This window comes from Harmonia axyridis, chromosome 5, assembly GCF_914767665.1.
Source record: "Harmonia axyridis chromosome 5, icHarAxyr1.1, whole genome shotgun sequence".
Taxonomy (NCBI): Eukaryota; Metazoa; Arthropoda; class Insecta; order Coleoptera; family Coccinellidae; genus Harmonia; species Harmonia axyridis.
The window spans coordinates 27,389,076-27,406,428 of record NC_059505.1 but is presented as its reverse complement, the minus strand read 5'-3'; the positions used below and the strand labels follow the sequence as shown (position 1 = coordinate 27,406,428).

The window sequence follows — 17,353 nt, the reverse complement described above, 5'->3', positions numbered from 1 at the left end:
AAATGTTAATTTTATTTAAATTTTTCTTCAATATGCACGATTGTTATCTGAATTAGTTCATTTATTTGTTGTCATTTTTCATGGTTTTTTGTTATGACGAGTTATGCTTCATATATATTGATCATTTTTTATTTTCATTGATTTGCAAATGGCCTCCATTAGGGTTGGAATATCACAATTTTCCAATTTCACTAGAACAATCAGAATAAAACACAAACTTTCGGCTGATATTGCAATTAAGACATCATATTTGTAGAATGCTAGAAATGTAAGATTGACTCCAAGAAAGTTTAATTAGAAAGTAAATTACTTTCTCTATCATTCACTCTCATTTTCAGAGGGGTTAAAGCCTAGGGGTGGAAATTTGAATTGATCTCTTCCCTTTTTCAAGCAATCAGAGAGATGATTGGATAAATTACCCCACACATTTCTGGAATATGCTTCTGTTACATTTTCTTTTGAAGATGATCTAAACGGTGAGTTCTAATCAAAAGTTCTCTGAAAATTTATCTTTCCCAGGACTTTTTCCTGACTTTTATATATTTGAATTAATATTGTGACTTTTATGAATCCACAAGTTTTTTGGAGATTGGAATATGGTGATATGATTATCATCATTAATTACATCTTAGATGAGATGTATGTATTTCTTCAATCTGTATAGTTTTATTGCTAGTTTTTTAATGAAAGAAAAATGCTCATAGTATTCATAAAACATATTCATCTTATCTGTATCCTGTTCCTATTCAACATCTTCGATGTATATCATTTTGATCCATTGATCTCAAAGAATCTATGAAAAGGCCATTGCTTTATTCAGTGGCATCACAAATTTAATTTTGCATTAAGTTCTTAGAATAAATTTCAATTGTTGTTTGTTTGAAATTATTGAAAATTTGAAACCATTTATCATCATTTTCATCTGTGGCTAGATACCTTGAAACATAGTTTTCAGTTGAACTTGCAATAAATAATGAGCTATATATTTTTTGTATTGTATCACATATTTTACTAGTCATTATTTCAATTCTATGTATATACAAAGCACTTCAATGTTGAATAGGAATGTTTGTATTTGAGTAAATGTTATACATGGATGATAAATATGAGCCATTTCATTGCTTGTGTGAATCCAGCACACCACTGACTTTGTTCGGTGTGTAGGGCATGGACCATATCTCTCCCTTTCGTTGCCATGGCTGGTATCCATAGGAATCACTTTCTCGTCATAAGTCTCTGCCTCCAACTTCACCTGTCCAATTATCTGGGCTTAGTATTGAACTTCATAATTAGAAATTTCTTGAGATTTAGCTATTGTGACTGACCTGATTTTATTGAGAAGTGAGTTTCACTTTCTCATTAGGTATTTTTTCCCCTGCCTCCGAAAGAGGTCATTTGTGATGTATATGTTTCATTTTTCACAAATTGATTGCCTATTTGTTTTTTGCCTCTGGATTTGATAGGAGGAGAAATGAGAGATTTCCTCATACATATGCTTTTGCTGATGATTTAATTCCTAGTTTTATCTGGCATTTGTTCTACTTGTATTTTGAAATTCTGATATTATAGGTGTAAAGTGAATGGAACATAGCTTATTGAAATGCTTTTGAAATCTGTAAAGCATATAGGTACATTCATCAGCTAATTTTAGGTTTAGGTTTTATGAATTTTAGATTGACAAATACCAGATATGTGCTATAAATTTCAATTATTTTTACACATATTATAATTTCAGAAATTATTAAATTAATATTTATTTGAATTCATTAAAATTGCAACAACACATCTTATAAATTAGTAATGGCTATCTGATTCTGATTACACTGACATAATATTAATTTCAATTTTTTTATTATTTATATGGAAAAAATTTTAATGTAGCTATTTAAAATTGTTTACCTTGATTAAAAAAAAAGAGGAATTTGAAATCCTATATTTTGTTCAACTTCTACTTTCTTTTACTTATTTTTTTGTTTGAGAATTGATGTGAGAAGGTGTGCTTTGTTTATTTTTTTGTCCCTATTTAATTCATTCACTTGCTTCTTTCTATAAAATTCCTTCAGTCAATAACTAATATATCCTTTTTCTCTCGAAGATGCTATTACATCATTTATGTTTTCGATTACATTTTCGTCCAATTCTCTATTTCGTAGTCAAAATTTTTATATAATTATATCGAAAAATTTTTTATGCAAATTAATCGAAATATGGAATATTCATTGTGTCAACAAAGTACAGGAAAATACCGCCTAAAACTACCATTTATACTCGTTCTTCATTTTCTCAGTTTAATTCTTGTGTCTTCTACGATTATTATAACGAACCAAAATATCCAGCGAAACATCTGTCTCCATTATTGAATTGTACATTAAAATTCACATTCTGAAAAGCTGGAAATATTCTATGCATCGTCGAAAATAACCTGGTTTGTGAAAATGCTGAAAATATGACAAAAAAAATTGTACAACCACTGTATTACCCCGATGTTGCTCTGTCTAACTTTTTCTTTCCGAAACTCAAATTCGAGGCATGTTTTTAGTCGAACTTCTTGTAGTTATGGAATTATCAGGAAAAGATAATGTTGAACGGCCATATTTGCAGAATCCCTAGTCGTATTTTGCCTAGTAACGAATTCAATCCCGGTAATCCAGATCTGAACCTACTCTGAAATTTAAAATTTCCAGGTTGTTTTCGTCGAGAGTTATCGCGTTTACAGACGGCCGGCACCAAAGAATACTAAGTCTGGTCATGACAAAATGATAGGGCGATCTGTTCGGGGAACGGCTCCTCAAATTGGCAACAGAGATTTCAACATCGTGATGATCTCGAAAACGCATATAAACAGGTTTAACAGTGGAAATAATAAAACAAATTGTTTGTCTCTATAACAACAAACATCTCCTTGACAATTTAATTTTGATCCAACAAAAGTATTAGCAGTCCGATGGTAGATTCCGCGTGATCAGCACTCCTTTTATCGCTAAGAAATAATACTCGATTTTTTTCGATGGATACGTCAAGAATGCACCGCAAAAACTTCGCATCTTGTGGAGGTAATTCATAATTTGTAGTGCGAAATAGTTTTTATTTTCAATTTCCATGTTTTATCTAATAATGGGATTTTTCATTGATTTCTATTGCCAGTGACATATTACCTTTTCTGTTAACTTTTCGATTACCCGATTTAAGCGAAATAACTTGTTTGAAACTGCTTCAAGACTGCATTACCTTGCATGATTTACTTTGTTCGTCGCATATTCCAAAAGTCCCCCTGATCGATCGAAAGTTGTACCATGCAGTGCCTTCCTCCAGCAAAAGATAGGGAGAAATATTCAAATCCCCCCATTTTCATGCTTCATACCACCTGAAATGTAGTTGATTTATTTGCGTTATAAGCGGTTTTAGTCGATTCTATAAAATACAGGAACTAACTTTGATTTTCTGTTGCTATTATGACCCAAAAAAATAAAAACGCACTGGCTGATGAGCTTTTTTCTTGCTTGTTGAAATTTGTTTTGATGTAATTTTTTCATGAAATTCCGCATGAACATTAAAACCGATATTTTGAACTAAATTTGGTTTTCTGAACACAAATCTGAAGCGAAAACTTCCCGTTCTGTCTTACTTTTCAAAATATGTTTGACTAGAGTTTACTTCTTAACAATCTTCAATCACTCAATTAACCTGCAAAGTGATATGCCATAAAAACATACTGTCGTGATACTTCCACACAATGTCATTCATCACTGTCTTGGAAAATTTTTCTTGAAGAAAAAAAGAAGCATTTAAAAAATAATCGAAGAAGGAAATTCTGTATTCAAATTTGGCTACTTCGTATTAAATTCATCAAAATAAATGCTGCGTCTTCTTGCTATGAACACATCACCACTCGAAATTTCGTCGTTGTAACAGGCTAATTGAAAAGTCCTCGGTGTACCATAGTAAAACACATTTTTTTGGAAAAATTCGATTTTATTATTTCACATAGTTGCCTTCGAGGGTGATACACCGATTATAGCGATCTTCCAACTTTTCGATTCAATTTTTGTTGTACGATTTGTCTTTCGCTTCAAAATAGGCCTCAGTTTCGGCGATTACTTCTTCATTGGCGCTAAATTTCTTTCCAGCGAGCATTCTTTTGAGGCCTGAGAACAGAAAAAAGTCGCTGGGGCCAGATCTAGCGAATACGGTGGATGTAGAAGCATTCGAAGCCCAATTCATGCAATTTTGTCATTGTTTTCATTGATTTGTGACACGGCGCATTATCTTGATTAATCATCACCTTCTTTTTCTTCAAATGAGGCCGTTTTTTAACGATTTCATCCTTTAAACGATCCAATAACGCTATATAATAATCGCTGTTGATGGTCTGGCCCTTTTGGAGATAATCAATGAATATTATACCCCAGAATACTGATGCCATAACCTTGCCAGCTGACTGTTGTGTTTTTCCTCGCTTTGGATTCGATTCATCGTGTGCAGTCCGCACAGCTGAATGTCGATTGGACTCCGGAATGAAATGATGGATCCATGTTTTATCCATTGTCACATATCGACTCAAAAATTCAGGTTTATTGCACTTAAACAGCTCCAAACACTGCTCAGAATGATTAACACGTTGTTGCTTTTGATCGATTGTGAGCTCGCGCGGCACCCATTTTGCACACAGCTTTCTCATGTACAAATATTCGTGAATGATATGATGTACACGTTCAGGTGATAACTTCACAATGTTTGCTATCGCGATCAACTTCACTTTACGGTCATTCAAAGTTATTTTGTGAAATTTTTTGATTTTTTCATCAGTAACAGCCTCTTTTGGTAGTCCACTGCGTGGGCCGTCTTCGGTGCTCATTTCACCACGTTTAAACTTAGCATACCAATCAATGATGGTCGATTTTCCTAGTGCAGACCCCGGAAACTCTTCATCAAGCCAAGATTTTGCTTCAACTGTATTTTTTTTTCATCTTTTTTCAAATAACAAAAGTAGCCACACTCACAACGCAATATCTCACAAACTAATGGTCGGACTGCTGTCAAATTTTGACACGTATCGTTTGAAGGTTGGTACTAACTAAAAATCATATGGATTTAATACTAGCACCGCCATCTGTGCATCAGACCGGGGACATCTTTGCAGCTTTTTAACCGTCCCGTCACAAATTCGAAACAAATTAGTCCCATTCTCCGAGAAGTATTCTGTGATATAGATCAGAAAAAAAATGTTTATATATTTTCTGTAAGTGCTGTATAACTGAATTTTCGCATAATACACTACATTTCAATGAAATCTGACTTATACATTCTGTGATATTGAAATTTTAAACACAATTTTTTTTATTTTACCAGATTCTTATGAAATTTCCAATAAACATTAATTTTACTATTTTGTGACCGATTTTTTAATTTCAATCCGATCAGATGGGTATTTTTTCAATTATTGGGAAAACAAAATTTTCAATTCCGAAACCATTGAACGGATTGGATCCTGAAAATTTCAAATCTATCCAATTCCGTTCGAGAGTTACCTTGGATTTATAAACTTTCCGTTTTTGTTCATAATTGACGCCATCTGACGTTGTGATTGGCCTTTTGCAGTACAAAATAACACTTCACTCAAACCCAAGGCCCAACCAGTAAAAACACATTTTTAAAAATTCTACTTTATTCGTCAGCGTAGTTACCTTCAAGTATGGTATACAGACTGATTTCTCGGATCATGCTAAGAAAAAAGTTCTATAAACACAAGACCTTTAACGCTTGATTCTCGAGATACAGGGTGTTCATTTTTTTCAAAATCAATTCTCATAGGTTCTTATCTTCACAAGACATTTAACTTAAATTTGGTATAATATTCCAATTTAAATTTTTCATTTTGTGATGAGCTAATTTTGAATGCGAATCTATAGGTTGATGTTTTTTCTCTACAATAGTGTCCGCTTATATTCTTTCCTCCAGAACTATTTTTTTGTGAACTAAGGGTTGTCTAGAAAAATGTAAAAAGAAACTTTGGTCCAGTACTACACTTTTTGGTTTTTCGTAGTTTAGACGTATCTGCTACCTATTCCGAGAAAAAAATTTCGAACAATTCTGAAGTAATCATCAGGAAAATCCACATAATAATAAAGAGTTATTAAGCTTTGACGAATAAGTTAATTATAAGTTTTATTACTTATTTACCCAATCTGTAGCGAAGATTAGTAAAGGTTCGATAAATAGGAATATAAGATCAGCCTGTATCTCGAAAACAAAGCGTTCAGTATAAAAAACCTTTTTTTCGATGATGCATCATTTATAACCTCAACTGTCTAACTGTATTGAACTTTAGAACTATTTCAGGCTAAGAAAACGAGAGTATTTCAATTTTTGACATTTGAACAAATCTGGGGAATTCTGGGGATTTTTCAATTTCACTTCTATTAGGGGATTCTAGGGACCAATAGAATAGATTTTGACTTCGATGTATTCATCAGTGAGTGGAACATAATTGTTTAAGACCAAACTAGTCTTGAAGATAGAACATTATTTACATTTGATAAATTCGATCCACAATGTGATTCATAAATTGGAATATTTTGCCAAATCCACCGAATAAATAATTCTCATTCGAAAAGAAGATATTGCTGCGTTTCATAATTTCACGGATCAATTATCTCTTGTGACAAAAACATTTATGTAAATAAGATATTTTGACAAGGTCGCGGTTTTGCCATTTAGCGGTTTTATAATGAAACCGCGAATTCAGTTACCTAATCGAAACGTGAAAATTTTAATTATTAGCGTCACTGCCGTCACTACTTACGTATCTTCTACGCGATGACCGTCCAAAACATCGTGCGCTATGAATGGCTCTTATTTTTTGCCGAATGAAAGATTTCCATAGAAAAGGATTCGATTGTATTAGGTATATTCTTGAGATTTTGTTTCATTTTCAACAATAGACTGTTGGAATTGAATCCTCGGAAAATTGACATTTTATGTTATTTTCGAAAGTGAAAATATAATAATTGAAAAGAAATCCTACATGACATTAACTATTATACATAACTTATATCTATTTCATTAATTCAAAAACACGATGATAGGATTATCAATATTATGTCTACATATTTCACGGTTTTAATGTATTTAGCTTGAATTTTTTCAAATTCGATACGTGATTTTTAGTCTTTTATCTGATTCTCAAGATAATTTCAACTGATGTACCTAATATATTATACATACAGGGGGTTCCACCATTTAAGCGCTGAAATATTCGAATTCTTTTTCGACCTAGTATCATTAGGCTTCATTAGAACTACATTTTCAAAGTACACAGGGTATCCCAAAAAAGTGTAAATGACCAGACATATGTTCTTTTCTTATAGAACATCCTGTTTTTTATTGAATCCTCTGATTCAATGGAATGAATGAACCCAAGTATGTTCGATGTTTCATATTATGCTTAAAACCTACCGTTTTTCAGATATTTCGATTTTTCATGAATTGAAGGGTTTTATAAAAAACCTAATGACTCCGAATTGAATGAATTTATGTATTTAAATGAGATTTTGAAAGTTGATATAATAGAAGAACGGAGGAAAGTACGGACTCTGATAAAATTAATGAGAACTCTACTTGATATTCAAAATGGGACAATTCATTGATGAATTATTCACTGACTGTATTTAATTCATTTATAAGGTATCAAGATTCATTATTTTCGAAAAATTCTCTATCGAATGAGAAAATAAAATATAGGGTATGTCATTTAAAATAAGATAAATAATATCGTTTGAATAAGTAACCGATGAATAGTCTCATTCATTTTGAACAACTTACCTCTGTTCTATCCGGCCATCGTAATCACGATGACTCTCGAACGGAAAAACCTAGAAACTTGAAATCCTCAATGACGTGGTTGAGTCCTTAATGATCGAAATCCGACTAGGCGTTTCAAATTTTGCTTACCTGATGATAATTTCAAAACTACGAATGCCATCGATATGAAATTCTGCATTTGTATTTAAAATGATAATTTCAAGCTTCATATAAAATTTCATTTTGAGTGTTTCTCCAGAACTAGAGAAAATTCAAGAAAAATACCGATAAATAATAATAAATAATACCCAATATTTCCATGACAATAGATCCGAGTGAGCTGGGATATTATGTGTTGATGCAAAATAACAATTTCAAACTTAATGCAAATGTTCGTGTTGATCGTTGCACCAGAACCATAGAATATTCAGTTTGCATATATCTTCTGCTTCGATGAACCCAAAAGTGCATTATTATCAGGCCAACTCCGACCATTTCAAACGTTTTTATGTCATTCTTTCACTTGATGTTTTTGAAATATTACTCGTATTTAATATAAAAAAGACATTTAAATATGCTTTTCTACCTGATTCACCTAAACACCCATTGAGATCATTTATAGTCGGAGGTTGTCATAGAGTAAAAAACATTGATAGTATACGCAATATTTACATATCCTCAACATGGTTAGATTACGATGTCGGATTGTGATATATTTTCAAATCCACAATTTTAATATATCGTTATGAATGTATATGATATTGAATGAAATATATTTATTTGAGTGATTCCCGATTAAATATTCAAATTTGAATATTAGGAATCTGATATTTTCGTAATTGTCGAATTTGTAATAAGCAGAATATTTATCTTTTTCTGTATCTACCTTCTGAAATCCAAGGTTGAGCAACTTTTGCTCTCCTTGTGTCATCGCTTGTTTCACGTCGTTTGGCGCGCTTGAAGTATGTTTTCTGAATTTCTGATATATTTAGGTATTTATACCAATATATTTTGAGTTAATATGAAACGTTGATTCACTATGGGATAAAGAAGTGCGTTCTTTGTGGAGAACTCGCGAATTGAGTGAAATATCGTATCACTGATATGTTTTCATTTCCTCGCGCTTCATGTCAAATTTGAAAGTTAATGTTGGGGACAAAATTTGCTTACTGAAAATGACATATGCTCCCTCTATCTATGTTTACTACTCTGAGGTGTTTGCCAACCAATTACCAAACAACCTACCGTCTTCTAACTCCCAAAGTGATATAGTCGCTAATTCCGATTATGGTACTAAGTCGATTTATCATAAATAAATACGATTACACCCCGTTTGAAAAATATCCTGCTAATTATCCGTGACAAATTCGGCGCCAGGTCCGAGCTCCCATTCCGGCAAGGCTATCTCGCTTCACCTGTTCAGTTCGCATTTTTCCAAAAGTCCCCTCGGCGGGATCGAATGCTGTGCCACCCAGTGCCTGCCTGATGCCTGTGCACCCCCTAGCGATCCGAGGAAAAGCACATTGCTCCTATTGCGCGTAGCGGCAGTTGCACGCGGTTTAAGGCAATGCGACCGTCGTTCACTCTTCCGTGACTCACCTATACGACAATCCTTATCCTTCATCCAGGTGTATCCAGGCGGACAGGGTCGGAGCCGCGCTGGTGGACATAGGTCAGGTGATCTAGATGGTCGTGGGGGTGAGTACATTGGCGGAAGGCGAAACTTGGGGCGATGCTCGCGATTTGACTTCCTGCACGATATACAGGGTGCACCAGAGTAGGCTAGATGAACTTCCCTCCTGTAATGTAGCAACACATCTACTATTTCCGAAAAAAACGTATTTCGGCGATATACTAAAGTTTTGAGGTTTATGGAACTTCTTTCTGATCTAACTCGAATCTAGCGTAAAAACGCTTGAAGGTGTCATAGGGTCCGCTTACTTATGACGTAATAGTTAAGTAAACTTTTCCATCAATTTTCAATGGCCGCATTCAGCAGAAAGATTGGTAATGCAAGTAACTCCGCTTCTGAAAGGTATCAGTTTGGTAACGTGAGTATTGTCTGCTGGACCGGTTGCTCATTTTCTTGAACGTTTCCTGTTGTTCAAAAAAAGATGTTCTGTGGGTCCTCCTTGAAGGTTATGTTATGATGAGTGACAATTTTCTGTTATTATATAGATTTTAGTTACAAAGTTTGTTTTCGGTATTATTACTATTTTATTTCAGCTTCTTATCGAAGCATTCGAATATGAGTTATTGCCTTCGTTTTCGATGAGAACGATCAATACGAAATTGGACTTGTTTAAGAATTGCCTGATCTAATTTGGATAGTGAAATTGAGAAGTACGTCCAAGAAATAAAATTCCTCTGTATATGGGAGATTTATTCAGAGAGCATTTCAGAATGTTATTGAACGAATATGTTTCAGTTTCCATTATTGTTATATTTTAAATTTGAATTTTGTTCAAAAACCACTGTCCTAACTATCACTTGTAAAATACTCATCATGTAACAAAAAGTAGTATAAAATGAATTCGCTACCAAATATGGGCGACCGCTATGGAGCATATGCTATGGTGCTTTAACCTTATAATAAAGAATAACAGAAGAATATAGAATAATAAGTTTTCTATGTTCTAAGGCTTAATAAACCGACAAAATGCGTTCAGCAGTAAACCCATAGAATATTGACAACAGTTCCTTCTGCTTTGCTGAACGCGGCCATTTCGTATTTTGTGTCCAAGCTGAAGAAAGAAATTTAACAAAAAAAATATACCTACCTCATCAAACGCAAAACGACAAAAGGCAGGGTTGCGTCAAAATTTGAAAATATTAAGGTACGGAAAAGTTGTTGTAAAATTCACACTACAAGTCTCCGGTTTGAGACGCACCTAATTAGATTCTCGTAGTATTTTCACAGTAGCAAGTGGAACTCCCAAGTAACAAAAGTCATACCATATTTCATGATTTTTGCCGACTTAGTTCCAGAGAAAATAATTAAAATCCATCTCGGGGGCCCTACCTTTGAAGAGATATTGTTCTGTCTAGAAACATTTTTCTAATAAAAAATATTTGTACTTCCCTCGATATACATAAAATACGATGGGGAATTATTGACCACTATATCTGGGACACCCTGTATTTTTTTATACTTACTGTTCATAGTAGGTTTGCTGCATTGCTGATTCAGTTGTTGGTTCTTGTACTTGTGAAGGTGTTGAATGCCCTACCAGGGAAACCATTTGGTTTTTCATACATAATAGGAATTTTTGTATTTCAATTAAAAAACAATTTTGAAAGAATTTTAAACTATTTTTCATAGCATTTTTAAAAGTAAACTGTTACCTCTAACTTATTATGTTTGTGTTGGTCAATAAACAATGACCATATAATTATGGTCCACCAAATAAATCTGTCATTGCTCATAACATATCCATATTATTTAAAAGAATTTGGAAATAAAATTCCACAGAATTCATCGAAAATATAGTTCTAGATCAACGCTCAACAAAAACTTGCACTGAACTGCTATATTTCTCGAAAATTATTCTTTAGATTGATTGATTTTAAATTTTAACACATTTCGCTTTTTGAACATTTTCTGATAGTTTGGAACTCTTTAATACTCTTTTTAACTTATAAAATTCAAATGAGTCTGTATTAAATAATAAAACCACTGCATTTGATATATTATTTAGGTACTGTTTTCTCGAACTCCTAGTTTTGGATCATTTTATTGCCATCATTGAAATATTCCTACAGCATAAACCAACAACCCTATAAGTGAAAAGTACGCTACTGAATATTTCAGTTTGAAAATGTAGTATTATTGAATTGAATCTTATGTAAATATATAACACAGAGAAAGTGCATTAGATGGTACATAAGGTGCTTGACACTGGATTATCTTTTTGTCTTCGCCTCATTCTGAATTTTAGAGGTGAATTAGATGATCGTTCTCTCAGCCGTGTAACACATTCCCAGACATTTCGTATTCGGTTTTAAAAAAATTGTTCCACTATAACGCTGTTATTGAATATAATAAAATACCTCCTTCCCTTAGAACGCTTTCCACATTTATATGTGTATTATATGTATTTCTGTTTAAATTTATATTTAAACTTGCTATCAAGAGACTGTTTCTGTTTTCTGTGATCGTAATCGTTTTATAACTAAGTGTTCCTAGAGGCCGTTTCCTTCAATTTCATGTTTACCTTTTCAAAGTTCCCATTTTGTTTTGTTATTTTTTCTTAGTTACTTTTTTAGTCTTAGAATATACATTTTCTCATGTGATTATTCAATTTGAATCATGTTATTGTGTTTTTCTCTACTCGGAGGATTAAGTTGAATAGCATTGCTAGACTTCGCCCCTCAGTAGACAGCTATGCATCTATCCAATAAGGCGTTTATTATTATTATAATATTTTTAAATCGTCATATAGAAATCAATTCCTTGTTATCAAATTGTACAATCATTTTTAAGGATCTACACAGTGTAAGAATTTAATATTTACCATGTAACTTTTTAATTTTGCTCATTTCTGATTTTCAATATATACATCAGATTATTTATTCAGTCCGTCCCTGCTGCGCGATAATTAGAATTAGGAAAATTCACCCTTATGCCTCAATTTAGAGGCACCCGCGTATCGCACGTGTTTAGCGCGTCCAGGTGCACCAATCAACATGAGAGATACTAGTTCACCGGTAGTATTAAAAACTTGCCGCTTCAGGAAGTTTTCTGTTTCTTTCCAAACGAAAGGCCCGATAGGGTAGTTTTTCGCGCACCTCCGTTTCCAGGGTGGCTCAGTAACTATTGTCTGTTTCTCAGTGCGACGGGTAGTTGCGATTTGAATATAAAAGGCTTCAGTAGTTAATGAGACTGCACGAGTGCGGATTAAGTCCGCCCGATTTGTTGGGGTTCTTATTATTCTCTTAATTTGTCTATTTGGTGAGTTACCTTTCACGTATGATATGTGTCTATCCTTTGTGGGGCTTTAGCCGGTTGTTTGGGGCTGTTGAATCAAGGCGAATTAATTTTTTTTGTTTATTTTCCTGTTCGAAATCAATTAAACGAACTTGACTAATAGAATATTATCTCTGATGTATCTTTTTGAAGTTTAAATATGTTCGAAGAAGCCTCTGAAATCATTGCCAGGGGATTTGTTCAGGGTATCAATGAATACATCACCTGTTGATTGTATATTACTTTATTATTTTTGTCGCTAAGGTCAGGAAATATTTAAATACTCCAGCACTCTTTAACATATACACATTTGTATACACATTTTTTAAACTTAAAAATTAGTAATACACAGGGCGAGTCTTTGACTTGTACCGGGTGTCCGAAATTCGTTGTCTAGAAGAATCCTTTGAGCTAGAAAAAAATTAATGAATTTTCGGGTCGATTTTTGAGAGAATTTACTTGATGAAAATCGGAACCTTATAAATTCAACTGTTTACAAGCTATAAGAGCAAATTGTATGAAATGAAAAGTTCTCATAATTTCTTTATTATTGATGCTATCAACAAGAAACAAAAATATTCTAGAGGCACTTTTTTCCGTAGAATCCGTTGGTGTAGAAGAAAAATTATTATTGCAATTAGTTTTGAACTATAAGTTCAAACTTGTTTCTTTTCAGATGTAAACCATACAAATTTCTATTTATTTTCTATTATTATCTATTTCTATTCTATTTTCAAAAATATATAACATTATATATAAATTTCTCATCAAACTATAAAAATCATCAAAAGTTTCAGTTTCTCACGGCAAATTAATTAAATGCCTATCTATGATAATCTGTGAATTTCAGATAATTAAAATATTCGGTCGCCGTTCAATGTTTCCTGATTCAACATCGTTAGATTTCTTCATTTGATCACATTTGAAGAACAACAATTATCAATTTGAAAATGTTAAAATGTCAAAAAAATATAACGGTATCAAATCAGGTGGCCACCGAATATTTTAATTGTCTGAAGTTCACAGATTATCATAGATAGGCATTTGGCTAATTTGCCGTGTGAAATTGAAACTTTTGATGATTTTTATAATTTGAGAAGAAATTTATATGTTATATATTTTTGACAAGGGATAAATTAAGCGATTTTATTTGTTATAGAAATTTTTCTACACTAATAATTCTTCGGAAAAAATTGTCTGTAGAATGTTTTTGTTTCGTTTGAAGCACCAGTAATAAAGAAGTTATGAGAACTTTCCATTTCGCGCCATTTTCTAATTTTCTCTCATAACTTGAAAATAATTGAATTTATGAGGTTGCGGTTGTTACCAAATGAATTATCTCAAGAATCTATCCTGAAAATGTGCCATTCATTTTTTTCTAGCTCAAAGGGATTCTGAGATCCCGTCACTAGACAACAAATTTGGAACACCCCATATATTTCAACCGAAGATTCCTGAGGTCGAAGGAAACTATTTTTTCCTTTAGCATTTTTTCCGATTCGGCTCGGTTGGAAAGATACAGGCTGTTGAAAATCCATAAAATTTTTAGGTATATCTCGCAAATGAACGGGTATCGTAGGAAATAATTTTCGGAATACAGTTTTTTATTGTTGTGGTTAATCTTTTCCGAACATAAAATGACATCAAAGTCCGGTCAACACAAAAATGGCCATTAAACCGAGTGAGAAAGAAAAAATCGAATCAGAAAAAATAGTAAAGGAAAAAGTGTTTCCTTTGACCTCATGAATCTCCGGTTGAAATATATGTACAAATCGAAGACTCACCCTGTACAATAAGAATATTTCAACTGCGAAAAACGCTATAAAATCATTTAGAAATTCCTTTGATTCTGAGAGAATCCCAAAAATTTGTATTTTGCATATAAAATTCTGTTATTTTAGTTGGATGAAACACACATTTCACTAAGTTGTCTCATTGTCATTTTTTCTCTGTGAAATGTTAGGAATATTTAATTTTATGAGAAATAATAATCAAGCAAATTCGACAACATTTAAAACTTTCAAATGCAATTATTCTATTAATAATTATAGTCCTCGAAGAAACCATCCCTAAATTTTTCATTATTTTTTCATATTTTATACTGTTACAATAGTAATAGGTACTTAAAAGTCAATATAATTGATATACCGTATCCATTTTGTTTTAAGAGTACATAAATTCATATCCAACGTTGGTTTTGTCCGCAGAATTTTTATTTGTGTTTAAGGCCGTTTCGATAACGAATCTTGTCACCTTCCATAAGATTTTTTTGTCTATCTGGAATTGTCTGTTATAAATTTATAAAGGATGTTCTCAAAAAAAATGAATAATTCATTGAAACTAACCTTCTTCAATTTGCGATCTTTTCATCTGAAAATTAACTTAAACTACAATCAAAATATTATGACTAAGTTGGTTATAGTTCTGAAATCCGATTGAAATGTTCAAAATTTGATGATATCGAAACTATCAAGGCTAGGACATTGCATTATTGCCAATTTTTCGAGAAATGAATGGAAAAAAAATTAAACATTTTTTTCAATTAACTGAATTAAAAAAAATATATTTTCTATTTTTGATTTTGAAATATGAATTATATGATATTTTATGAACATTCAGAAAATCCATTAATCTGGGAATATGTAAATCAATTTTGTGTATTATCTATCCTTATTATTTCATGAATTGACCTGAAAAACCCTTTCAATAAAAGCATTATATTTTTCTGAATACTTCCTTTCTCCTATTTTCCTTCAATCATAAAAGTTATGTATGGGAGATAGCTGCCCGTTTTTTCGCAAAAAAAATTTATAAACTAGAAATATAGCTTTCTATCTGGGAGGAAATATCCTATTTTTCCCGATTCATCCACAAAAAACTGTTGTTGTCGATGTACAAAACATACCGATGCTCATGTATAAGAAAAAGGAGAGCAATCTGTTTCATACCCTCTGCTGATATATGATTGGTTGTTGTAGGAAGGAGCTTTGAGATAGCCTTGGAGACCAGTCATGGCAACAGCAGCTCGTTTCACTGCAGGAGGAAGCAGCAGCCCTCCCACCCCTGCTCCAGCGACTACTCCTCCGGTCCAGCCCCAGACCACCCAGCTAATCGTGCTACCTGCCAGTCTGCATCAGGTACATTTTACTCTCATTTGAAAGTCATCCCAGTATTGATTATATGTTGTGTCAGTTTTTGTGGTGACAGTTGAGGTCGTGTGATGGGTGTTTATAGGTACTTTCCGTTTAGTTTACCCTAAATGAGCATAATATCCATAGGGGCATAGTTTTCCAGAATGATATTCAAACTAGCCATGTTTTAATTTCCATCATTCCTATTCACTTGATGATAACCACCTCAAAAATTATTGATTTCATCTGGAATAAGATATTACTTTGCTACTTACTGTAAATTCTGATTAATCTTGTTCATTATCTTCATTGAATCCAGTTGCTTTTCCTAACAGATAAACACAAAGAATGTCACACTTTGCATCAAAAGATTTAATGAACTAGATCTGAATTTTAGCCCTTGGGGGTTGATTTATGTATTCATGATAACATAATCAAGCTTCTTTCAATGTCATATTCTATTTAAATATCCTTCATGTCCCTTTTCATCGAATATCGAATTCAGTTCTGCTTGATTTGTTCCTGACAAACATTTGCTATTCATTAAAAACCTTGCTGATAATATTAAATAATTGCAGTTTGCTTTTAATCAATCAAAATATCAAATCATAGTTTTTATTATTTACATCTTGAAAGATGACAAACATTTCGAAAGTTAGAAACCATTTTTAATGAGGATAATGTTAGAAGCGCTTTGAGGGAAAATTCATTTCATATAACCTATTCCTGTTAGGCTGGTGCTGCTGGGACTATAGTGAATGGTGTGCCAGTGATAGATGTATCAGCATTAGAACAAGCAGCAGAGTCAAGTAACGAAAGCACTGCAACTGGAGAACATCATAGTGAAGCTCACGAAACGGACCCTATTGGTCAAAGTTCACCTCATTTCATAACTGTTACAGGTAAGTTTAAATCAGATCTTCAATAGAAAATAGATTCGTAATGACACAGCATGATATTAAATCATTCGATAATAGTTTGGTAGTATATGCCCTGTTATGATTTTTGTTTCATATTCTACACCAATGTATTGAAACCAATGTTGTTTTTTCTGTACAATTGTGGTTTCATTGTAGTTTACAGTAGATTACACTAGGAATTTTGTTTCATAACTATAGCAACTTGCCTTAGATGTTTTTGGCGGAATCTCAAATTTGTTGATCGATACAATGCCTTCCTACATTGAAGATAATTGAATCCATATTTTTATTTTTATAACTTTAAAATCAAAATTAGACATACAATACAATTAAGAATATAAAAGTTAATCATCTAAATTAATTGGTGATATAAAAAATTAATAATCAGTAGTAAACAACTATGAAAGTTTTTTATCTGCAGCAGAAACTCTACTGCCGGAGTATATCATCATTCAGAAATTTTTCACTCTAAATAAGGAATTGTTTGAGACAAATTCAACTTTTCTCCATCCATCAATGTGTGTCAGACCCCTCTA

The 17,353-nt window shown here is 32.7% G+C and overlaps 1 protein-coding gene across 10 annotated transcripts in view; it reads left to right on the top strand.

Moving 5' to 3' along the window:
- The window catches only part of LOC123681147 (transcription factor RFX3), a 35,007-nt gene that overhangs the window by 511 nt on the left and 17,143 nt on the right, over positions 1 to 17,353 (top strand). For 4 of the 10 annotated variants that reach the window (XM_045619374.1, XM_045619376.1, XM_045619381.1 and 1 more), the window contains 3 exons: positions 339 to 476; positions 15,745 to 15,903; positions 16,631 to 16,799. In XM_045619374.1, coding sequence (XP_045475330.1) covers positions 15,778 to 15,903; positions 16,631 to 16,799 — 295 coding nt within the window. In that variant the 5' untranslated portion in view covers positions 339 to 476; positions 15,745 to 15,777. Of the gene's footprint in view, positions 1 to 47; positions 269 to 338; positions 477 to 15,744; positions 15,904 to 16,630; positions 16,800 to 17,353 lie in introns of those variants that run through there. The other 6 variants (XM_045619378.1, XM_045619382.1, XM_045619380.1 and 3 more) reach the window with 3 other exon arrangements.